General features: G+C 37.6%; 2 protein-coding genes across 5 annotated transcripts in view; both read left to right on the plus strand.

Annotated features, from left to right (window-relative positions):
• Window positions 1–9,981: 9,981 nt before the first annotated feature.
• On the plus strand, window positions 9,982–12,737 carry GJE1 (gap junction protein epsilon 1). Its single transcript, XM_060614542.2, has 3 exons — window positions 9,982–10,291; window positions 10,975–11,157; window positions 11,694–12,737. Exons 1-3 carry the CDS (start codon window positions 10,253–10,255, stop codon window positions 12,087–12,089), a joined length of 618 nt encoding a protein of 205 aa, XP_060470525.1. The 5' UTR covers window positions 9,982–10,252; the 3' UTR covers window positions 12,090–12,737.
• Window positions 12,738–21,206: 8,469 nt separating this feature from the next.
• Window positions 21,207–24,709, plus strand: part of VTA1 (vesicle trafficking 1) — a 69,075-nt gene continuing 65,572 nt past the window's right edge. Inside the window, exon 1 of one of the 4 annotated variants that reach the window (XM_060616801.2) lies at window positions 21,207–21,379. In XM_060616801.2, the coding sequence (XP_060472784.1) occupies window positions 21,268–21,379 (112 nt within the window). In that variant the 5' untranslated portion in view covers window positions 21,207–21,267. Of the gene's footprint in view, window positions 21,380–21,420; window positions 21,768–23,227; window positions 23,257–24,709 lie in introns of those variants that run through there. The other 3 variants (XM_078447390.1, XM_060616802.3, XM_078447389.1) reach the window with 3 other exon arrangements.

A 24,709-nucleotide genomic window follows, 5' to 3' on the forward strand; every position in this document is an offset into this window, starting at 1 on the left:
ATAAATCTAAAGGATCCAGTCACAGCGCCATAATGCTCACTAACTCTTTTATTTTTTTTTCTTTTTTTTTTTTTTTTTTTTCAACGTTTTTTTTATTTATTTTTGGGACAGAGAGAGACAGAGCATGAACGGGGGAGGGGCAGAGAGAGAGGGAGACACAGAATCGGAAACAGGCTCCAGGCTCCGAGCCGTCAGCACAGAGCCTGACGCGGGGCTCGAACTCACGGACCGCGAGATCGTGACCTGGCTGAAGTCGGACGCTTAACCGACTGCGCCACCCAGGCGCCCCGCTCACTAACTCTTTTAGCATTGAAATAATTTGAAATAACATGAAAACTTGAACATGTTGGAAGGTGTATGCTAACACACTCCTATTCATAGTCATCATGAAGTTAATCATGTTAAATTCTAATTAAGAATATTAATCATATGCTCATAGCCAATCCGGATGTCAAAGGTTTTCGTTTACTAATGGCAATTTGTGGTCACTTCAGATAAGAGCCCTCCAAAATCACATTTATAAGATGCAGGTTCTCATGTTCCCCAAGTGTCTTAGTCTGGGTTTCATAGAAACAAATTCTGAAATGGCAACATGTATGCAGGAGGTTTATTGAAGTGCTTTCAGGAGTTGACCCTGGAAGGAAATGAGGAAGGCAGGACTGAGCACATGAAGAAACACCTGTAAAGTGGCTGTACCTGAAGGCTCCATCATTCCAAGAGCTGAGATGCCCTTCATGGTTGTTCTGAAATGGAATGGGAGTGGGCCTTTCGGCTCTGCTTTAGGACGTTTCTGACCATGTGTCACCCTCTGGGAAGGAACACAAGCTCAGGTGAGAAGTCTCCCTGCAGAAGAGGGCTATGCTCAGTGAAGGATGTAGTCATACCCGGCCAGCAGCCAATATTCCCAGCGGTGGGGGGATAGCATATAGGAAAAATACCATAGCCTTTAATACACAAGGAAGGGAGATACGACTCAGTCAGGCTAACCCCATTTAAATAAGAAGACCTTGTTAGGCTTGACCTTCTGAGTTAAGTCAGTTCATGGATGGCTTTGGCTGGTGCCCTAAGAGCTGGTCCAGTCAGTTGCAGCCAAGTGAATTGGTCTGCTTTCATCCAAATGATAAAGCACAAAGAATTTCCAGGGACTCTAGCACGGTGGGTACTTAAAGGCCTACAGACTCATTTTCAGTACAATAAATGACCACCTTCTCCATAACAATCATATCAACAACAATACAATAATATCTATGTTAATATTGTACTTACAGTGCTAGATATTATGTTAAATACATAATCTATCTCATTTGATCCCAGTAGCAACCCTATGAGATGGGCATTACTTTTTTGTAATATAGATTATTACAAATTTTGTTGTTATAGATAGGAAATTGAAACCCATGAAACCATAAATACATAATCTATCTCATTTGATCCCAGTAGCAACCCTATGAGATGGGCATTACTTTTTTGTAATATAGATTATTACAAATTTTGTTGTTATAGATAGGAAATTGAAACCCATGAAAAAAAGAAGAAACGTCTCCAACATCACACAACTGATGAGTTGTACAGCTTGAAATGAAGGACTTCAGACTTCTTCATTCTGAGCAACTTTACTAAACTATCAATGCAGCTTGACTTGTTGCTGACCCTATACCACTTGACACTTGGGTAGTATTCTGTTGACTTCTAAATTTTAAGTATAAAGTAAGATCTACCGTATTACACATACTGCAAAATTGAAATTATATTTATTCAGAGTGCCCACGACCTTTAGTCTACCGAACATTGTTGAGAACCATGAAACTAGTTTTAAAGGCTTTTGTGTTATGGTAGAAATAGAGTGATGAGGACTGGATGTTCTTTCTGCTTTCTGCTACAAACAACTAGAAAACTGGACCCCAAAAAGGAAGGATCATTGTAAAATATGAGACAGCCATTGGAAAACAAGCAGCACAGGACTGAAGTCACTGGGGAAAGGGAAATAAACCAAGCAAGCCCACATGCAGCTCAGGTCATGGTTCAGGAAATGGAAACCCTAACAAAGCTCATTGGCCTCACTGAATTGAGGAATTAGAAATCAGTGTTTGAAGAGACAAAGATGGCTAGAATTTGGGGAACAGAGTACGATAGAGGCAGGAGTTAAACAAAGAGAACCCTGGAGATCAGCAGTGGGGGTTCGTTTGAGGCTTTGACTGAGTACTGATCTGCTCAAGCTAGAAGAAACTTCCCAAGGGTCAGAGAAAGAACCACCCACAAAGAGTTGAAGTACAAACTGGATTGATAATAGTTTGTGTCTCCACAGCCAGAGTGGAAAGACTTTGTAATGCAAGGTATATCCTGTAAAATACACAACATACATACATATTACTTTAGTTGTGAACCTAGATTTGCCCTACTGCAAGTTAATCTAAACCCATCTTAACACAACTGAAAGGTAGCCAACTGATTTGAGTAGCCTACCTGCATGTGAGGAAAAATTCTAACACCACTGAAAGGAAAACAACAAAATGCAACAACCCACAAAATGTTAGGAATCCAGTTATAAATTACCAGGCATACAAAAAATAAGAAAATATAACCCACAATGAGGAAGATCGATCATTAGGATGACACAAAAATGACAGAAATGATGGAACTAGACACAAGGACATTAGACAGCTGTTAAAATGTATCCCATTTACCTTTAAAAGGGTAGGGAAAAATATTAACAAGATGATATGAGAAATAGAAGATTAAAAAAAGACCCACATTCAACTTCTAGAGCAGGATTGGCTCTAGAAAGGTTGGCAAACTTTTTTCTTAAACAGCCAGATGGTAAATATTTTAGGTTCATGGGCCATAATCTCTGCTGCAACTATTCAACTCTGACCTTGTAGAACAAAAGCAACTGCAGACAACATGAATTGGCATGGCTATGCTGCAATGAAACCTTACTTCACGAAAGGGGTGGCTGATCTACGGGCTTCAGTTTACTGACCCTTGTCCCAGAGGTAAATATACAATATCACAGATAAAAATGCCCTGAATAGGATCAACTTTAGATGAGATCCTGTAGAAGAAAAGATCAGTTGACATTACAATAACTATTCACACAATGAGAGAAGAATTTAGAGAGGATCAGGTACCATATCAAGCATTCTAGCATATATGTAATTGGAGTCCAGAATAAGAGGGGAAAAGGACAGAAAAACATTTGAAGAAATAATGGCTGGTTTTCCCCCCAAATTCATTGAAAACAAATCTACAGATCCAGAGAGCTAAGCAACTCCCAGGAAAGTGAGGTTTAATGTTGTTAGCTCATTTTCCCTAGACATTTTTTTTTAATGTGTATTTATTTTTGGAGAGAGAGAGAGAGAGAGAGAGAGCACAAGTGGGGAGGGGCAGAGAGAGAAAGAGAGAGAGAGAGAGAGAGGGAGACAGAGTCCAAAGCAGGCTCCGGGCTCCAAGCTTTCAGCACAGAGCCCGACGCAGGGCTTGAACTCACAAGCTGTGAGATCATGACCTGAGCTGAAGTCAGACATTCAGTCAACTGAGCCACCCCAGGTGCTCCACCTAGGCATTTTTATCACAAGCTGTGATTCAATCTATGTTTGCCGATTCAAGTATACCTATCTGTATACTTCTCAGGTTTGATACAATGAGTAGAGTCTCCATAACAAGAACAAAAATAATATTTATTGGGAAATCAACTATGTGTCAGGCATTTTGCTAGATATTACCTCATCTATTCTCTCAATCATGTCATCTGTTGGGTAAGAGTTTGTAATTAGAAAAACTAAAACTTACAGAGTTAACACAGAATGTTTAAATAACAACTAGTAATGGTAAAAAAGACACAAATTCAGGTCTTCTGGATTTATAGACTGTATTCTCCTATGGGACTTGACTGTATAGATAAAGCATCCAAAAAAGAAAGAAATCATATGTGTTGTATAACTATAAGCCATACAATGTAGGCATATTGGAAATATCTAAAATGTATAAACTCATGATAAAGAAGAAAACTGAGGTCTTCAATTTAACCATTAGGTCAAGCAATTATTGGCAACATACAAATTACTGACAATAAATCTCACAGCAAGTACAGTAGCTCCAAGAATGTTTACAAGACTTAGAATCCTAAAACCACAATATTGTAAAGTTATTTACAGATTGTTGCATCCAGCCTACTCCTTTTGGAGACCCGGAAATGCAACCCAGCAAGTTAAATCATTTGCCTAAAATAACATGATTGGCTATTGACCCTTTCTGCTAAGGCATTCCCAGTTCCATTCCAGAGAACATAAATTATTCATGCAGAAAGACAAACCCAATTTTGGCAGGTCAGAGATTTCAGTGAGATGTGAATTGGTTAAGGATTGTGATTTATGAATTGAGGCAGATGTCCAGATTGCCTTATCTCAGCTGTCCTTCTGTGAAATCTACTACTGGGAGTACCTAAATTGATCTCTATTTCATCCCATTCAAAAGTCATTGGATATCTCAGGAGGAGGAGGGTAAATTACTGTAACACAATGAGAACTTCTGAGAATCAAAGAATGCTAGAGAGGAAACTTATAAAGAGATTATTTCTCCTTGTTTCCAGATGTAAAATAAGCCAAGATAGTCTGTGACCATACTCTGAAGGATTGCACATAAATCATTCTTCATTTTAAGCAAATTACCAGCATTATATAAACCACATATATTTATACATATGTACATACATACATACTTACTTATACATATAAGCACATATGCTATTATAAGACCCATGAAAGCAAGGTCTGTATTATTCTCATACATTCTCAACAACGTACATAGAAGCTGACATTGTAGGTACTCAATATTTACTGGGTTAATGAAAAAAATAAGGGTGAATAAGCACAAACTCTAGAAAAGCATAGGTCTAAAACAGTACATGCAGGGGTGCCTAGGTCGCTCAGTTGGTTGAGTGTCCGACTGGATTTCTGCTCAGGTCATGATCTCAGGGTCATGGGATCAAGCACCTCATTGGGCTCTACACTGACTGTGGAGCCTGTTTAAGATAATCTCTCTCTCTCTCTCTCTCTCTCTCTCTGTCTCTCTTTCTGTCTCTCTCCCTCTGTCTGTCTCCCCACTTGTGTGCTCTTTCTCTCTAAAAAATAAAATTAAATTAAAATAAAATAAAATAAAATAAAGACAAAACAAAACATGTGACTAAATTTAAAATGTTAATTTAGAGTAGCTTGTAAGTAGTAATAATAAAAAATATATATGTGTTGATATGTGTTAGCCAGCATAACGAGTGCTTTTCTACACCTTTATTTCATTCAATCCTATCTTGGTTTCTGCACAAAATTAGAGGTTTATCCCCTTTCTGGTCTAGACCACACAGGTCTTAAATGGTTTTAATCTCAGAAATAAGAGTATCTGGCCAAAGATTATACGAGACTCCCATGGTTTAGAGCACTACTGGAAACAGTAGTAATGAATAAATGTCAGCAGTTTGTGTATGTGTGTGTACATGTGTGTATGTGTGTGTATAAGAAGTAGCAGCAGTAGTCATAGTAGAAAAATGCCTGGGCCTGGGGCGCCTGGGTGGCTCAGTGGGTTAAGCGGCCGACTTCAGCTCAGGTCATGATCTCGCGGTCCGTGAGTTCGAGCCCTGTGTCGGGCTCTGTGCTGACAGCTCAGAGCCTGGAGCCTGTTTCAGATTCTGTGTCTCCCTCTCTCTGCCCCTCCCCCATTCATGCTCTGTCTCTCTCTGTCTCAAAAATAAATAAACGTTAAAAAATTTTAAAAAAAGAAAAAAAAAAGAAAAATGCCTGGGCCTTTCTTCACTCCTTTGCTACAATGAAAAGCTCTAGGCAAGCTAGTGCTACTGCCTCAAATTTTAGACCATTTACTTAGGAAACTGATGGGAGTGACTTGGTCATTTAAAAAACCTTTGGAGCTAGGCTCACTAGTCTTGCTGAGCAGAAGCCTATATCTTGGCATTTTAGGAGGTTCTAAAGAAAGAGACACTCCCTCCCAAAAAGATTAAACAGAGATAGAGGAGAGACATTGGAAATAGACATGCATATTTCAATGTTACTGAAAGAGTAAATCTTAAAAGTTCTTATCTGGAGAAAAAAACATTTTTCAATGTATACAAACATCAAATCCTTACATTGTGCACCTGAAACCAATATAATGTTATATGTCAATTATACCCCAACAAAAATGTTAAAAAAAAAAACAAAAACAAAACAGATATGGGATTTGCATATGTTATTCATTCTTTCCTAAAATGTTCTTATGGCCAACACAAATATTCTTTACGTTAGAGAAAGCAGTGACTCTTCCTTGCTTAAAAAGGATTATTAATTTGTTAACATTATGTAATCTGCATAAAAAAGAAAAATTAATAGAAAATAATAGATTCAGATCTCAGTAAAGAAAGGAAGAATATTGGGGCACCTGGGGGGCTCATTTGGTTAAGCATCTGACTTCAGCTCCGGTAATGATCTCACGGTTCGTGAGTTGGAGCCCCACATCGGGCTCTGTGCTGACAGCTCGGAGCCTGGAGTCTGCTTCGGATTCTGTGTTTCTTTCTCTCTCTCTGCCCCTCCCCCACTCACTCTCCCTCTCTTTCTCTCTCTCTTTCAAAAATGAATGAAAATTTAAAATTTTTTTAAAGAAAGGAGGGATATTCTCCCAAATGCTTTAATAATCCCCATACAGTAACTCTGTGAGGTAAATACTACCATCAACCCTAGTTGGAGAAACTGAAATTCAGAGATGGTAAATAATTTTCCTGAGATTTCAAATCTAACCACGTTGTGAAACCAGGGTTCAAATATAGTTTTTCTCATTCCAGAGCCCATGGCCTTAGATACCACATGGTTCCTCCTCTTCACATGGACACCAAATGAGAAAGCAACTTAGCTGAATTTCTGTGGAAGCCTTCATGGTTCTCAAGTGCTCCCCTGGCACGCGTTATACTTTGTTAGTTCTCTGCTTGGCTTTTCCTCTTCCTGTTGAGGTCAGGCCAGGAGCATGGGATAATGGCCAAGCTCTGGAGCACCATCCAGCTGCTATGTATCCCAATAACCCCTGAGATCTTCCCGGGAGAAAATAAGAAAGTCTGGACTTATTTCCCCTTAATTCCTCATGTTTCAGGGTCCTAGTAATCAGCCTAATAATATTCTCATGTGCCTGCAGCCCCACCAGTTAACAGGCAATTCATTCACTATCTTTCACTACCTGGTTTTACAACACTTACTAACTGTAACTCGGGATAAGTTACTTAACCTCTCTAGGCCCTATCTGTAGAATAGACCTGTAAGAGTACAGATTGCAAGAATTCAGGGAGACCATTTGTTTTAAATATTTAATAGCAAATAGAAACCATTCCATAGGCTAATACATTGTTACTGGATGTTTATTGTAGACCAGTTTTTTTCCCCCATCTGCTCTAGTTATTTTCCCGTCCCTTTCACATCAGGAAGAAAGGGCTCAGTGGGCAGCATATACCCATGGCCCCAAACTGTAGTTTTCATTAATTGATTCTAGGCTTTTCTAGGAAGAAAGCACAAATCCTTGATTTCTAAAATGCATTTTGAAACAGACATGATTCTTGAATATTAGATTTCCTCAATTAATGCCCTTCAGTCTCAGGGTTGATTGTAAAATCACTACAAATTCTTCGCCATCGGAATGTAACTTCAGATCTTCCTGCTGAGAGCTGGAGTCCAAGTTTGCTGTGAGACTTGCTTTAGCCAGTGGGACATTAGCACCTCTGAAGCAAGCAGAGGCTTGAAATGCTCTCGCACTTTGGCCTTTACAATTCTTTCTGCTTTGGAAACTCTGTAACTCCCTCCACAAGCAGAAGTCTGGGCCAGTCTCCAGAATGACAAACAGACATGTGCTTTAGTCACCCTGATCACTCTCCCCAAAGTCTGCCAACCTCTAGGCATGTGAGTTAAGTCATCCCGGATAATCCACATAGCAGCTGACCTGTTGCCTGACCACATTCGCATGCAAGAACGCAGCAGAGATCACTGAGCCACCCAGACCAGGAGAAATAACCACTCAAACCATGAGCTATATGAATGTTTGCTATTTGGCCATTAAATTTGAGAGTGCCTTGCTATGAAATAATTCTTAACTGGTACGGATATTGGTACTAAGCAATATGACTGCAGATCCTTCAAGCGGTAGTAGCCATTTCTCAAATCTGGGTTGGCTTTGCCTAATGTAATATTAGCAAACCTAAAGCAAGCAGAGGACTAAATGATGCTTGCACATTGGGGATTGCCCTTATTTATTTATTTATTTATTTATTTATTTATTTATTTATTTTTGCTGTTCCTGGTACTCTGCAAGTCTTAGCATGTAAAGCAGCTCAGGTTGTCGTCTTAATTAACAGCTCTACTAATTGCCATGCATACGACGAGGCCAGCATCACTATAGCCACTGTCTTCTCTAGTGAGTTTATCTTACATTTGGAAGGTAAAACTAGGCTTTCATCGTTTCTTGGGACTTTCCCCTTGGGAGCCAGTTGTCCACAGAGATCAGCACTTCTACTCTGTTCTCATGCATAAATCTCATAGAGGGAGGGAGGCACTTCATGCAGGGAAGGCAGCCATGATACAGCACTGACCAGGCCTGCACCTGTGTCTGCCTAGGAATCGCACTTTCCCAAAGAGATAAACCATGTTCCTCCTCCAACATAATCTTTATGGTGATAAGTATAATAAGGGCACTATTCTGGCCTCCAACTGCTTTACTCCTTTGTCTTATGACTCATTTGAATCATAACCTATAAAGGGAAGAGCAGTATTATTTATTTGGCCTCACATGGATCCCAACAATGAAAATGATACTGTGTTTCTCCCATCTACACATGCAATTTCACACAATTAAGGTCCAAGCCAATTTTGCTCATCTCTGAAAAAACACAGGAAGACTTTGATGGTTTCTACCTGTCTGACCCTAGCATATGTTGGTCTAAATGATCACATTCATTACTGCACATGGTAGAAATCAAAGAAGGATTCCTCCCATGCAAAAGATTGTTTTGGCTTTTGGATGCCTCTTCATAGGAATTGGCACACAGCAAACCTGGAATTCTTTTTCTGAACAAGATGAGAATATAGACCAATTACTCTCATGCAACAGCTCTGAGGGATCATTACGTTGTCCATGTTTATTTTTCCCTATCCTCTACAACACCGATTTAACAAGGCCACTGCCCCTTGCCCATTGGCTACAACTGCATGTGTTAGTTATACAGTTGTTTCTTCACTTGCTGAGGAAAGCAGTGCAGTTGTCTAGAGTTACAGCTCTCAAGAGTGCAGATCACAAACAAAACAAAGATGAGAAATGCAGGTAAAGAAAGCAGATCGGATTCACCATTGGCTGTAGGGAAGTATCAGTGGGCGGAAGATATTATACAGATATATCAGTTGGAAGGCATCTCCTTATCTGTTTTGGCCTCTGCTGATCTCAGCACCCATAATAATGCCTAGCAGATGATGTATCTACTGGAGGACAAAAGAAAGGAAGGCAGGATTGTTCACACGATTTGTGCCAGATCCCAGTTTTATCTTGGTTGGTAGGAAACTATCTTTTACTTAGAATAGAGATCTAACCACAGATTTTTTATGTCCATGGTAAGCGTTTGACAAGAAGATAAATATGGCAACACATCAGTAATATCCGATGCTGTAACACCTATCATAATCTGTTACAATTTCTTAAATGTCCCAGAAATTAGTTCTATTCCATAAAGGTAAACAAGAAAGAATCAGGAATATTTTCTATGTGCTTATCTTTTCAGATACACCTAAATGGAGGGGGAGGGGGAAAATCACTTGACATTTTGGAGAAAACTCTAAGCTTAAGAGTCCACTGATTTACCAATAGGCAATTCTCAGGTAACTGAGAGGCACTGAGTGTTCAGAGCCCTTGTTGAGCTGGCCTCTTGCTTTGCTAGCATGCCCGTCTGTCTGGCTGGCTATGCTGACAGTGTAAGTCAAGGGATTATTAGATTGAACACATGCCCTCAGCTTTTCTTTGTTTTTGTTTTGTTTTGGGACAGAGATAGGAAAGTTGACTGGGGCCCCAGAATTCTATGAAAAAAAAAAAAAAGACAGAAAAGGAGGAGGGGAGAGAAATTTGCAGTGATAAGTGTTTTCTGCTGTAAGAGTCATGGGAGAATATGAGTTTGATTCTGGCAGAAGCAAAGTGGCAATGTGGGTCAAGAATTAACCCACAGGGATGCCAGGATAACAACACCTGAGACATGTCTCTAAATTACATCAAAAACTTCTATGAAGGATGTGTAAGTATTATGCAAACAAAAAACAAACAAAAATAATTGAGTCTTGTCTTGTATTTTAATCTGATTTGCATAAGTATTGATGAATGAGAACATCTACATATATGGAGAATAATATAAATATCAACCATATATTTCAAAATATGTTGAATTTAAAACTATATCCTGAATAATTCAGGGAGTACTTTTAGCTATTAGTGTTTTAAAGTAGCTCACTATCTCTCAATTCAATAATTAAGAAGTAGAAAATAAGCTGTAATGACAATTAAATAAACATCATTTGGTTGTTAAGATAGTATGCATACCAATGAGTTTAATGTTAGATTTGTTATCTAATTTTCTAAAAGAAGTCCCAGATATTCTAAGATTCTCTTGATTTTATTGCAGAAGGATTAGGGGGGTAAGGATATTCATTGAATTCAGAGCTGTTTAAATATTTCCAAAATTATACATTTGATTAGCAACGTGTCCCTGATAGTTGCATTTCATATTTTCAGAGTTAAAAGGGCTGGGCAATCTCATAATGCAGAATTTGTATTGAGCTTAATGATGTCTAAAGTTATATCTTGCTTCAGAAATTCATGAATGTTAAATATTTTTAAATGTGATCAAGGAAACATCCTTTTTACATGTGCTTCTTTAATGTTTGTTGTCAAAACATTTTTTTCTCCTAAAATCACTAACAGGTGAAGCCTCCAACTGTGATTGGTCAATTCCACACCCTATTCTTTGGATCAGTAAGAATGTTCTTCCTTGGTGTGTTAGGCTTTGCGGTCTATGGGAATGAGGCTTTGCACTTCAGTTGTGATCCAGACAAAAGAGAAATAAACCTCTTCTGTTATAATCAGTTCAGGCCAATCACTCCACAGGTAAGTTTTTCTGTGGGCACGTAAGCCTTACTCTACACTGGATAAAAATTGGTTTCTTTTTAAATGTAAAATAATGTCACAATAAGATGAAGAATGTCCTAACAGGCATTGTTTGTAGAATTATTACTTTTTCTCTAACTGGCTGTATAATCCAGGTGAATTAATATGAGTTGGTCAAGAGTTTCTTCCATCTCCAGAATTCTGTTATCTATTGATGTTAGAATTATACTCTAGATCTGTAATTGGAAAATGGAAATTGGGTAGCTACTAAAATAAAGTACTTCATTATAATTAATAATTGGTAGATGATGACAGCAAAATATGACATTTTCACAATCACTAAGATGTTTAACATTTTAAATATCTTAGTAAGTAAACATGTTCAATAATACTATCTTCATTATATTATTTTTATTGCTTGCAAGACTTATGAAACATAGAATTCTTAAGTTTGCTTCTGTTGAGAGACAGTCTCTTTAGTGTGTTTTTGGTAACATGTGGATTGATTTGACTAAGATATTTCTGACATACTTTAGGTGTTCTGGGCGTTACAACTAGTGATCGTCCTGGTTCCTGGCGCTATTTTCCATCTTTATGCTGCATGTAAAAGCATCAATCAAGAATGCATTCTTCAAAAGCCTGTCTACACTGTGATTTATATCCTCTCTGTTTTATTAAGAATTAGTCTAGAGGTGATAGCATTTTGGCTTCAGATTCACCTCTTTGGTTTCCAAGTTAAACCTCTCTACTTGTGTGATGCTGGATCTTTTGGGGAAAAATTTACTATTATAAAATGCATGGTGCCAGAACACTTTGAGAAGACCATTTTTCTCATTGCAATGTATACATTTACTGTAATTACAGTAGTATTATGTGTTGCTGAAATTTTTGAAATCATATTTAGAAGATTATGCTTTCTAATTAGGCAATGACCAAAAGGTTGACTACCTGCCGATATGTCACAATTCTTCATCAGTCATGTTCATTTAGTTTCATCTTATTCACTGACTATCTCAATTTCACACATAAATATCTATTCTTTAAACTTATCTCAGTGTGTCTAAACTTTATGTCCAATATAAAATAGAATACTAAGTTCCAAGGCAAGTATTCTTGAACAAACATTTCATTCTATTTTAATTTTGTCACATATTAGAAAATATATACAGAACTAATGTTAATTCTTTTAAAAATAGAACTTGTATAGAGTTCTCACACATATAACATCTTAATCACAGTATTTTGTGGCCAGAGAAGTTTTATTATCTCTTTTACAGAGTGGAAAAATGCATCTTAGGGGGGTAATATGTATGCCCAAAGTCATACAACCACATTAGAATTAAGGTCCCCTAAATATAAAGGCTGAACACTTTTGGCTAAACTTTGAGGGTGTAATTATATTTGCATTCATATAAATATAATTTACTTAAGTGCAAAAGTTGTAAATTAATTATTAAAAGTCATTCTATAGTTTGATCACTAACTTAAAGAAATAGAGTAATTACATTTTTAATATTATACTGTTTTCTTGAAATTTTTAACATCAAATGATATGGTAATATAGCCACCAAATAAATTAAAAATGCTATGACAAATATTGTGAATGGTTTCCTTGTTTCTTTTTTTTTTTTTAATGTTGATTTATTTTTGAGTGGGGGGGGGGGGAGGCGCAGAGAGACAGGGAAACAGAAGATCAGAAGTGGGCTCTATCCTGACAGCAGAAAGCCCTATGTGGGACTTGAACTCAAGAACTGTGAGACCATGACCTGAGCCAAAGTTAGACACTCAGTTGACTGAGCCACTCAGGTGTTCTCGTTTCCTTATTTCTTATTGAAGAAAAAACAAAACAACAAAAAACAAAAAACTCTGTGCTCACAGATATCCTAATAATGATAGCTTTTATGGCCAAGATTATTGAAATGGAAAAGTATATTTATATTAAGTTAGACTTCCTAAAGAGTTATAAAATTATTTCAAAGAAATTTATATTAGTTCAGTGTATTCTTTTTATCTTTACCAATAATCATATCTATTTGATATCATTTGAAATCTTTTTTTTAAAGTTTATTTTGAGACAGGGACAGAGAGAGACCGCAAGTGGGGGAGGAGGTAAGAGAGAGGAGAAAGAGAATACCAAGCAGCTCTTGCTGTCAGCGCAGAGCCCAACATAGGGCTTGATCTCAAGAACAGTGAGATCATGAGCTGAGCTGAAATCAAGAGTCAGACACTTAACCAACTGAGCCACCCAGGCGCTCCTCATTTATAATCTTTATGTATGACTGCCTTGTACTGATGCCTCATTAGTAAAGAAACTATAGTCAGTCAAATACTGAGGTTTTCAATTTTTCTTAACTATTATTCAGCCTATGCTTAATATCATGAATTTCTCGACTTAAGGATTTTAAATAATTGAGGCTTCCTCCACATAAAAAGCACAGGAGAAAAGCCAACTCACTTGCATTCAACAAAGAGCTGCTAAGTATCTGTCAGTTAGCATGTACTGCATTAAGAGTTCATATACAAAGATTGGGGCACCCAGGTGGCTCAGTTAAGCGCCCAACTTCAGCTCAGGTCATGATCTCATGGTTCATGGGTTCCAGCCCTGCCTCAGACTCCACGCTGACAGTGTGGAGCCTGCTTGGGATTCTCTCTCTTTCCCTCTCTCTCTGCCCCTGTCCAACTTGCACTTTCTCTCTCTCTCTCAAAAATAAAAAATAAGCTTAGAAAAAAAAAAGAGTTCACATACAAAGATAACCAAGATTTACTATCTTTATGAAATGTTTAGTGAGTGGTCGGTGACATCCCAAAAGTGTGGAAATAGCCCACCCTGAAGGGAAGAAGTATTTATGTATTCACTATCTTTGTTTCAATCACTGCAGGGCACCTGGGTGGCTCAGTCAGTTAAGGGTCTGACTTCAGCTCAGGTCATGATCTCACAGCTCCTGGGATCAGGCCCCACATCAGGCCCTGTGCTGCCAGTACAGAGCCTGCTTGCGATTCTCTCTCTCTCTCTCTCTCTCTCTCTCTCTCTCTCTCTCTTCTCTCTTTCTCCCCAACCCCTGCTCATGCTTTCTCTCTCTTTCAAAATAAATAAACTTTAAAAAAAAAAAAAGAATCCCTGGCCCTATGTGCTAATAAACAGCAACAATGTTTAGTCCACTTTATTCTTATTTCCAGATTCTCTACAGATAACACACTTTTGGATCCATTTTCCTGCACCTTTGGAAGGCTGTTTGTTTATTTTTGATACCAGACATTGTGTGTTTTACCTTGTTGTTGGATGTGGGATACTTTTGTCTTCCCATGAATATACTTAAACTATAATGTGGGGCGTGGATAAGTTGCTCAGAAATGGTTGATCCTTTGCAGTTGATCCTTTCAAGTTTTGTTAGATGGGACTAGTGCAGCTCTCACTGAAGGGCTAATTTTGCCCCTTTACCAAGGCAAACCCTTCCTGAGTACTCTATCAGATGACCCGTTAGTATTTTGGAAATGTTATGTTTCCCATCCTCAAACTGGTTCATTCCTCTTAGTCCCTTTGGGCTGCTATAACAAAGTACATAGACTGGGCGGCTTATAAACAACAGACATTTATTTCTCAGTTCTAAAGGCTGGAAGTCTGAGACCAGGGTGCCAGTACAGTGAAGTTCTGGTGAGAACCCTCTTCTGAGATACACACTTGTCCCGGTAGAAAAAGGTGAGGGCACTCTACGGTTCCTTTTATAAGGGCACTAATCCCATTCATGAGGGCTCTACCCTCATGACCTAATCACCTCCCAAAGGTCCTGCCTCCTACCATCACACTGGGGGTTAGGATTCTAAAATATGAATTTTGCAGGGGACACAAACATTCAGCTTATCACACTCATGCATGCAACATAAATTGCTATAACTATAGGAAGCAAGTCTTTGCTGCACCCAAGAAGGGAGAAGAGCAAAGGACCTTCTTCTGGTTTGCCTCTTAGGATTTTTCTCAGGGAAGATTTTTTGTTTTTTGTTTTTTTCTTTTTTTTTCCCAAAAACCCACAGCAGATTTCCCCTTAGTGTCACTAATCACTCTGATCTATACTCTGATTCATCCTCCAGGACATTGTCAAAGTTTAACTCTTTTTAGAGAGATTTTCTACTTTGGCTATCAGGAAAAGCAACAAGTCTCAATCTTGTGTGAATCTTGAATATTGTTCCTTTCAATCTTTTCAAGTGTTCTTCTCTTTTAAAGATATTTAAAGATGTTACACCGATCAGGACTCCACTGGAGACCCTTTACAGATCTATGGAGCTCTCTTGCTTTGCAGTTCTCTCCTCTAAGGTAGCTTGCCCTGCAAAATCGAGCCTCCTTGCCCACCCCTGCCCACCGCCCCGTACTCTCTCTCCTCACTGGACAGGTAATGGCATTTCTAAGCCACCATAAAAACCCTGCTTACCTCTGCTTCCTTTCAGCAAACAGTACCTGTTATTATGTTTAAAGATACAGATTCAGTGAGAGAGTTGACTTGGACAATCTTTAATTCCTTACTATTCTACTTTTTTTATGATTTCATTTCATTGGTAATTATATCAGGATTTTAGCATACAGCTATATACTCATGAATAATAAATGATATATATAAATATGGCATTTATAAAGTAAATATAAAATATTTATAAAAAATATACTTTCTAACCAAAATGCAAATGTAGTAAAAAATTAGTAAGAATGTAAAAGCTAAACAAATACTTAACCATTTGAAAATACATTTAAAATTATTTCATAAAAAGTTCTTGGACCAAGTAAGGTAATTTAAAATGAATTTTTTTTCTGTATTTATAAACGAACAGTCAAATGCTACATATTAAAAGCCATGAGATGGGACCAAATCTGTAGTACACAGAAAATTGACAGCTGAAAATATATTTCTTATTAAAAAGAAATAATAAATGCAATTTAAAAAGTAAAAATAAGAACTCCAAAATAAAACTAAAAATACAAAAATAATTCAGGGCACCTGGTTGGCTCAGTTGGTTAAGCCTCTGACTCTTGATTTCAGTTCAAGTCATGATCTTACAGTTAGTGAGTTCGAGCCCTGTGTTGGGCTCCACCCTGACAGTGTGGAGCTTGCTTGGGATTCTCTGTCTCTCCTTCTCTCTCTGCCCTCTCTCTCTCTCAAAATAAACAAATAAACTTTTTTTGAAAAATGTTAAAATAGTTTAATAAGGATAAAGTAAGAAAGTACAGTAATAAATTAGAAAACAAACATATAAAACATATAAAATACAAATATAAAATGGTACTAGAAAACAGTAATAAAATAGATAAATCTGTGTGTGATAGTATACTATTATCAGGTCCTTACAATATAAAAGTTGTATATTATCAGTTAAAGTATATTGTGGTAATATATCTTTAGATATATACTATGACATATAAGCTGATAAAACAAAACAAGAAAATTTGGGCTGAAAAGCCAACAAAGTATATTAAATGGAATCATAAAACAGCAATTAGTCCAGAAGGTGGCAGAAAGAGAAAAGGGAAACAAAAAATCATGGGACAAATAGAAAGCAAGATAAGACAGTTGACCTAAACCTAAAAATATCGACAGTAGCAATACGTATAAAAGCTCTTACCACCCTAAACAAGAACAAAGATTAAACGAATGCACTCTTTTAAAAGCCAGACCAAACAATTAACAAGAACCCCACTTTAAATATTTTTGAATACTTAAAGATTTAGTACTTAGGCCATTCAAATATTTTTACAAATAGATTTAAAAAAATGGAAAAAGATATATCATGCAAAAGCGTTAGAGAGCTAAAGTGGCTATAATATAAGAAAACTCAAGTAGATTTCAGGGCAAGGGATAATGACAGGGATAAAAGAGACATTTAATAATGATTAAAGTGTAATATCACCAGGAATCATAACAGTTCTGTAATGTCACCAGTTACAGAGTAGCAAACTACACGAAGCAAAACTTGACAAAATTCAAAAAAGAAATAAATTCAATTATAATTAAAGATTTCAACATCCATCTCTCACTAATCAAGAAGATAGAAAGAAGATCAGAAAGGATATGGGAGTCTTAAACGTTACTAGTAGATGACTTGAACTAATTGATATTTAGAAATCACCTAACCACAGCAGATTATATATATTTTTTTTTCATGCATATATGGAACATTCACCAAGGGAGACTATTTGCTGGGCCATGAGAAAGTCTGAAGGAATTAAATCACAGAGTATATAAGCTGATCACAGTGGAATTAAACTAGGAATTAATATGCCCAAGTATTTGAGAAACTAACAGTACAATTTTATTAACCCATAGATTAAAGATGAAATTATGTGGAAAATTGAAAACCATTGTAAACAAATGCTAATAAAAACATGATTTCTGAAAAATTATGGAAAACAGCTAGAAGACTAGTTAACAGAACATTAAAAGTTCTAAATGTTCTGTTAGGGAAAAAAAATTGAGTTATAAAGTGATTTAAGCCTCTCACCTTAAGAAATTATAAAAAGAACAGTTTAAATATAAATTAAATAGGAGGGAAATTTTTTTAAAAAGCACAAAACTTTGAAATAGAAAACTGAAAGACAATAGAAAAAAATCAGTGGAACAAAAAGTGGTTCTTGAAAAGATTAGTAAAACTGATACATTCCTCCATAGACAGATTGAGATAATAAAAGAGAAAATGAAAATTACTCAGATCATAAATTAAAAAAAAGGGGCACCACAACAGAATATTTAAATGATTTTAAGGAAACATCATGAACAATGTTATGCCAATAAGTTTGCTACTTATATAAAATGAACAAATTCCTTGAAAAGCATATATTATTAAAAACTTAATTAAGCAGAAAACATGAATATCTTTATACTTATTAAAGAAATTACATTAAAAATCAAAAGCCTTCCCACAAAGAAAATGCCAGGCCCGGGCAGCTTCGCTGGTGAATTCCATCCATGCCCTCCTCTACCTTGCATAGATTCAAACCCCAATCTGGAGGGTGGTGTAAGATCCTTGAGCAACTGTTCAGAGCTGGATGGAGGAGAGTTTGGGTCTGTCTTCATAGTAACTATTTCATTATAAAACATCAACAAGAAAAAACAACCTCATGTTAAGATTTAATTTTGTTTCACAGCATAATTCCAATGTGCTGTTAAGCTAACAGTCTCTGTTACTTTTCTCCTCATATCAATTATCCTCTCCTAATGGGAGTTCATTACTTAAAAAGAAGAGAGCATGTGTTGGCAGATGGAGTAAAATCCAATTTTAACCACTTCATTTACTTGCTTACATTACCTTTCTTCCTAGAACATATGCCAATGAGAAAGAGACCTGAGCAACCTCCAGTCCTGAAAGGAGAGATCAGGAGAATAACAGGAAGGGGTGCTGGGTGGCTCAGTCACTTAAGCGTCTGACTTCGGCTCAGGTCATGATCTCACGGTTGGTGGGCCCGAGCCCCAGTTGGGCTCTGTGCTGAAAGCTCAGAGCCTGGAGCCTGGTTCGGGTTCTGTCTCCTTCTCTGTCTGCCCCTCCCCTGCTGACGCTGTCTGTCTCTGTCTCTCAAAACTAAATAAATATTTAAAACTTAAATATTAAAATATTAATATTAAATATATTAAAAGTAATAAATATTTAAAATATTAACATTAAATATTGATATTAATAATAAAAAGGAGAATAACAGGAAGGTATAGACTTCATTAGGAATAGGAACACATGATTTTCAGACACAGGATCATTCAATAGGAAAAACATAAAATACAATAACATATTGGTCTAGAGATATTAAAGTCAAGTAGTAGTGACTAGATTTACAGGCTCTGAAACCAAAGCACATGGATTTTTAATAACAAACATTCATATTTACTGGCTGTCATCTGGTGCAAGTTACATAACTTCTAAGTGTCTCATTTTTCTCTTCTGTAAGATAGTGAAAACAATAATACCTTATTCATAGGGTTGTTGTAAAGATGAAATGAGTTGACGTTAAATCCCTAGAAACATACATGATTCATGATAGACGCTCAGCCAGTGTTAGCTAGTTGTTATTACTTTGTCGTGGCAAAGGCGAGGTCAAACAATTCCTATCTGGTGACCTTAATCTCAACAGCAGGAACTTTAGTGTCCCATCAAGGCAATCAGGGCAGAGGGTCTAGCTTAAAGACAGCGGAGAAGACTTGAAACATCAGCTATGTGTTGAAGATTCGTTATGGCACTAGTCCTCACCTCTAGATGTGTCATTAAAATTCCCCAAGACCTTTTAAAAATACTGATATTTAGGCTCCAACCAAGAGCAATTACATCTGACTGCCTGGGGGTGATATCTAGATATAAGTCTTTAAAACAAACAAAACAAAACAACAACAAAAACAGAACAAACTTCTTAGGTGAACTTTAAGGATAAGCACAGTTGAGAATGAAGAATAGGAAAATAATAAATGAGAAGTCATAAGGACAGAATGATGACATTTATGGTTATCCCACTCTGCTTTAGTTTCTACCAATCCAGCAACTTATGACTGGAAGTTAGAATAGTGAGAATAAGAGGAGAGAGAAACCATACTGTCTTTGTCCATTCAGGGTGCTATAACAAAATACCACAGACTGCGTGGTTTACAAACAATAGAAATTTATTTCTCACAGTTCTGAAGGCTGGATGTCTAAGATCCGGGTTCCAGCATGGTCAGGTTTTGGTGAGACCGCTCTTCTAGGTTGCAGACTGTTGCCCTCTTACTGTATCCTCACACAGTGGGAAGGGCCAGCTAGCTCTCTGGGGTCTCTTTTATGAAGGCATTAATCCCATTTATAAAAGCTCTGCCTTCATCACCTAATCACCTCTCAAGGACTCCATCTCCTAATACCATCACACTGGGTATTAGGTTTCAACAAATGAATTTTAACATATTCAGTCTGTAGCACCTACATTCTCAAGTGACAGTGAATGTGTTACTGAGATTGGGGAGAATACATAACTCAGTTTCTGTCAGGTAAAAACAGGCAGACCTAGAGCAATGTACTCTGCCAACAGAGAGGGACAAACGAGGGGAAGTAGGGATAAAAATACGGACACAGGACACAGGGCAGTTTCTGCAGGGGTTGAGGGAGAGGGGAGGATGATTTGGTGATTAGCAAACAGCATGCAGGGCAAATTTCAGAGCTTGAGATCTTTTTCTTTGGAGATAGTATGATTTCAATGAAAACTAGTTTTAAGATGAACCTTCAAAACTGGGAACTGAGGAAATAAAGCAATAAAGATAAAGGTTACTGGAGGAGGCAAATGAAGTGTAAAGTGCCAGAAGATGACAGAATGAGAAGAGAGAAAAAGAATTGAAGTCATTGGTTGTAGAAGGAAAAGTTGATGTCTACAATGGTATGAGTTAAAATACTTGACAAATTGTTCATCATTATCCAGAAATAAATGACCTCCAGATTATTCATTCGCTAGTGGATACCGACCCAGTTCAGATGGAAAATTCAATTTTCTTTAAGCTTATGTGCTTAAGTGCTTAAGTTGGAAAAAAGTCTGGGTATTTTATCCACTGTATCAATATAAAAGAATTCAATATAAAATTTTAAACACATCATCTCTCATCTCAGGCAATAATTGAATTTACTGTTTCTACAATCAGAAAGGTTTCTACGGACGCTATTAAAATAATCTGAGGAACTGGAAGTGATAATTCCTGAATGATGTCAACGACAATTCACTTTACCCTTTCTCCCAATCAACAAACTTTATTCTCTTCCTGTTTTCCCCTTTCTACTTTCCGTCTCGCTAAAGAGAAAAGAAAAAAAGAAAAAGAAAAAAAAAAGGAAAGAAAAAAAAGGCCTGGGGGACGCGAGAAAGTAAAAGAAAACAAAAACTCTTTTCCCTCCCATCCGCAGCCAGCAGAGAGCGCTGGTGCCGCTTAGCCTACACGGGTATCTAACCCCCCCCCCCCCCCCACCCCCGGAGCCGGGTACACTGAGGATGTCCCTGCTGGGAGCCCGTAGTTGACTTGCTGTCGCTGAGCAACGGAAAGTGGGCGGGATTTTTGCGCGTTCGTGCGCGCGACCTGCCGGACGGAAGCGGAAGTGTCGGTAGCGCGCGAGTAGGAAGTGGTGATTCCTGGAATAGAGATGGCCGCGCTTGCTCAGCTGCCCCCACTCCCCCCCCAGTTTAAGAGCATACAGCATCATCTGAGGACGGCTCAGGAGCATGACAAGCGGGACCCTGTGGTCGCTTATTACTGTGAGTCTTTCCGAGTCGCCATGCCTCTCCTTACCCTCCGGGGCCCACACACCACCCCTTGGTTATTAAGGCAGGCCCCGCCCCTTCAGCTTTAGACCTGAGCTTTGACCTCTGGCCTGCCCTGGGAACACAGTGCGGCCCCGCCCTTCTCTGGGATTTCCCCACCTTCCCCCCTCTTTCCCCCTCGCAGGCCCAGAGAGACAAAACTTAAAAGCACCCCTGGTTTTCGTCGCCTCTCCAGTCTTGGGCTTAAATATTGCCAAACTGGCTGCATGGGCTCATGAGCTCAGTGACACACTGTCTTAAGGTTTTCTGTGTATACTCAGCAAGTCTCCTGTCTCCAGAATCACCTCGACAGTTAAGTAATTGTGTTGGGGCTAAAACAAAGGTGAGTGTCCCGAAGACGGTAGTGATGCGGACAAAAGGAAGAAGGTAGACTAATTGAAAACATAGTAATAAGTGCAGGTTAATTATGACAACATGAAAGCCCATTCAGAAACTCATAAATGATGAAATGGAGATGAGTTGCTAGGAAACTAGCACTTGAATTTGACCATTTTCCCACCAGTGGGAATTTTTTGTCTTCTTTGAATAATACCTGGGGCCAAGACATTTGGTAGCAATACTATCACTTTGGTTGATTATGAGACCTATAATCTACAGTTGATAGAGAACAAATTAGGTTGTTCAAATTTTTTGCTTCGTAGTATGTCTAGTAGTTTTTTTTATGTAAACTTTAAACTTGATGGCAAATAAAACATGTTACCAAGCAATTGTAATCTTCTGTGAAGGACTTATAGCATTGAAAAGCTCAATATAATGTATCCTCTGTTGTGAACATTGAAACGTTCACTAAAATCTGGTCTACTTTCATCCCTGTCAAACTCCAGTACCCCTATTTCTCAAGTATTCAAGGCCCTTTCACACCTCTACGTTCTTCAGTTTCTTGGAATGTCTACCTGTTTTTTTTCCGCTTGGCAAACTCCTCATGATACAAGATCTAACCCAAATGTCACCTCTTCTGTAGGCAGAAAGTTGATTATTCTCTAGGCTCTCTCCCACTTTATTCAAATCATACAGTGTTATTTCCATTATATTTGTTTTTCAGTTCCACAAGTAAGGAAGGACTATTAATCATTTAATCACCTTGTACTTATTGAACTTCTTCCTGTATCAGGCATTACTAGGCACTGTGGTTGCAGTTCTTGCATTCATGCAGCATATATACAAGTAAGGAAGAGAGGATATTAAACAATAACATGAGCATATTATATGGACTAGTAGAAGGTTTTGAATGCAGACAAAGCAAGGAAAAGAGAAGGGAGTACTAGGAGTAGGGTGGTAGGGAGCAAGGAGGGGATTTCACTTTCAAGGTAGTTATGGAATGTGTCACTGAGTTCACATCAAGCAAAGACTTGAACAAAGAGAAAGACAGGCTTTGCATCATCTGGAAAATATAGAGGGAATAATATATGCAAAGGTCATGAGGCAGGGGCTTGTTTGAAGGAGGATCAAGGAGCCCATTGTAACTGGAGTGGCTATAGCAAGGAGAAAAATGATGCGATAAGGTCAAAGAGGTAATTTCTAATAACAATGAAGTAACCCTTGAAGGAACAATTCAAGGAACCCTTGAAGGAACAATGAAGGAACCCTTGTTCCTGTCTAAAACAAATTCCCGTTCATGAGTTCTGTATTACATACCTTTGTGAATGAATACCTAGGGACTTTTATTTTCTGTGTCGTCATCTTCCCCCTTTTGCTATTTCTTTCTAAACTTGCCCCAGTTTTTTTTTTTTTTTTTTAATTTAAAAAGAAAAAAGAAAAGCTGCCACTAGATATTCTTGTAAAGTTATAGTCCTGTCTGCCTAACTTCAAAGGTAAGCTTGAAATAGTCGTGGGTATTGTCTTTACCTCCCTTTCTCCCAGAGCCTTTTCAGTTCATTGCAGTCTGCTTTTCATGCCTTTTATTTCACCAAAACTGCTCTCAACAGGGCCATGAACAAACATTTGCATTGCTAAATCAAAGTGGTAGCTAAAGAATATTTTTGTTATGAAACATATGCATATTAAAGAATACATATAACGTGTGTATGGTTTAAGGAATAATAAAATGAACACTGAGGTACCCACCATACTTGAAGTTATTAGACTTTTAAATTTTGTCCAATCTGGTGAGCATGAAATTCAAGCTGAATTTGCAATTCACTGAGTCTTAATGAGGTTGAGCGTCTTTTCATATGTTAATTACCATTTGTGATTCCCTTTTGAAATACCTATTTATTGCTTCTATTTTTTTTAATTTCAGTGTTTATCTTTTCTTAATAATATACTAATCATTTGTTATATGTGCGTTGCAGATGTCTTCTCCAAGTTCATAGTTTGATTTTTTTTACTCTGTGAAGTCCTTTGATGTTCAAAAGTTCTTAATTTTAAAATATAGCCAATTTGTCACTCTCCTGATTTATATTCTAATTTTCCAGGACTTGATTTCTTTTCATCTACCTTGTTTGGGACTTTGGCATACTGGATTTGCAGATGGGTGTCTTCAATAAATTCTGGAAAATTCTCTATTATCTGTTCAAGTATTACTTCTCTGTTCTCTACTGAAATTTTGATGAGACACGTGCTTCACTTTTCTCCTTTGTCTCTTAATGTTTTCATCCCTTTGTGTCTCTGTGCTACATTGTGTATAATTTCTGCAAGTCTGTGTTCACCTCCATATATCCTATTGTATAACCCATTTGTTGAATTTCTGTTTTCATTTTTTATTTCTGGGTGTTCTCTTTTTGTTGTTTTTAAATTGGCCTAGCCGTTTCTGATAGTCTTTTGTTACTATATTTTTAAACACTTATTTCTTTAAAAGGTTTATAAATATTTGTTTGTATTTGTGTTCTGATCATTCCTGTAGCTGCTGTACATGTGAGTCTGATTCTGTTGTGTAACAGAAGACTGCTCGTGGTGACCTCTTTACTTGTGATTTGTGCTTTACACATACCAAACCAGTGTTCTTCAAACCTTGGGGTGCAAATAATTCTACAGGAATCATATCCCCAGTTCTCAACTTCTGTGTTTCTTTTCTAACAAAGCTCCTTTGATCAGGGTAGCAAAGTAGTATGCTGCTTCTCTTTTCCCACATCCTGTTCACAATTGCCCTTCTCCTACTTTAAAGAAGAAAGGCATACTCCCATGCCTCGTGAGTATTTTTATGGTGTGTTGCCCTGGGGGAGAAGGTGGAAAACCTTCCAGGGTGTCTGGAAAAAAGGGACAATTCAAATTACTTGTATAGTGGAGTTTCTGTTAATTAAGGTATTAAGGAGAGCTTCCTGCCCT

This window comes from Panthera onca, chromosome B2 (genome assembly GCF_046562875.1).
Source record: "Panthera onca isolate mPanOnc1 chromosome B2, mPanOnc1 haplotype 2, whole genome shotgun sequence".
Taxonomy (NCBI): domain Eukaryota; kingdom Metazoa; phylum Chordata; class Mammalia; order Carnivora; family Felidae; genus Panthera; species Panthera onca.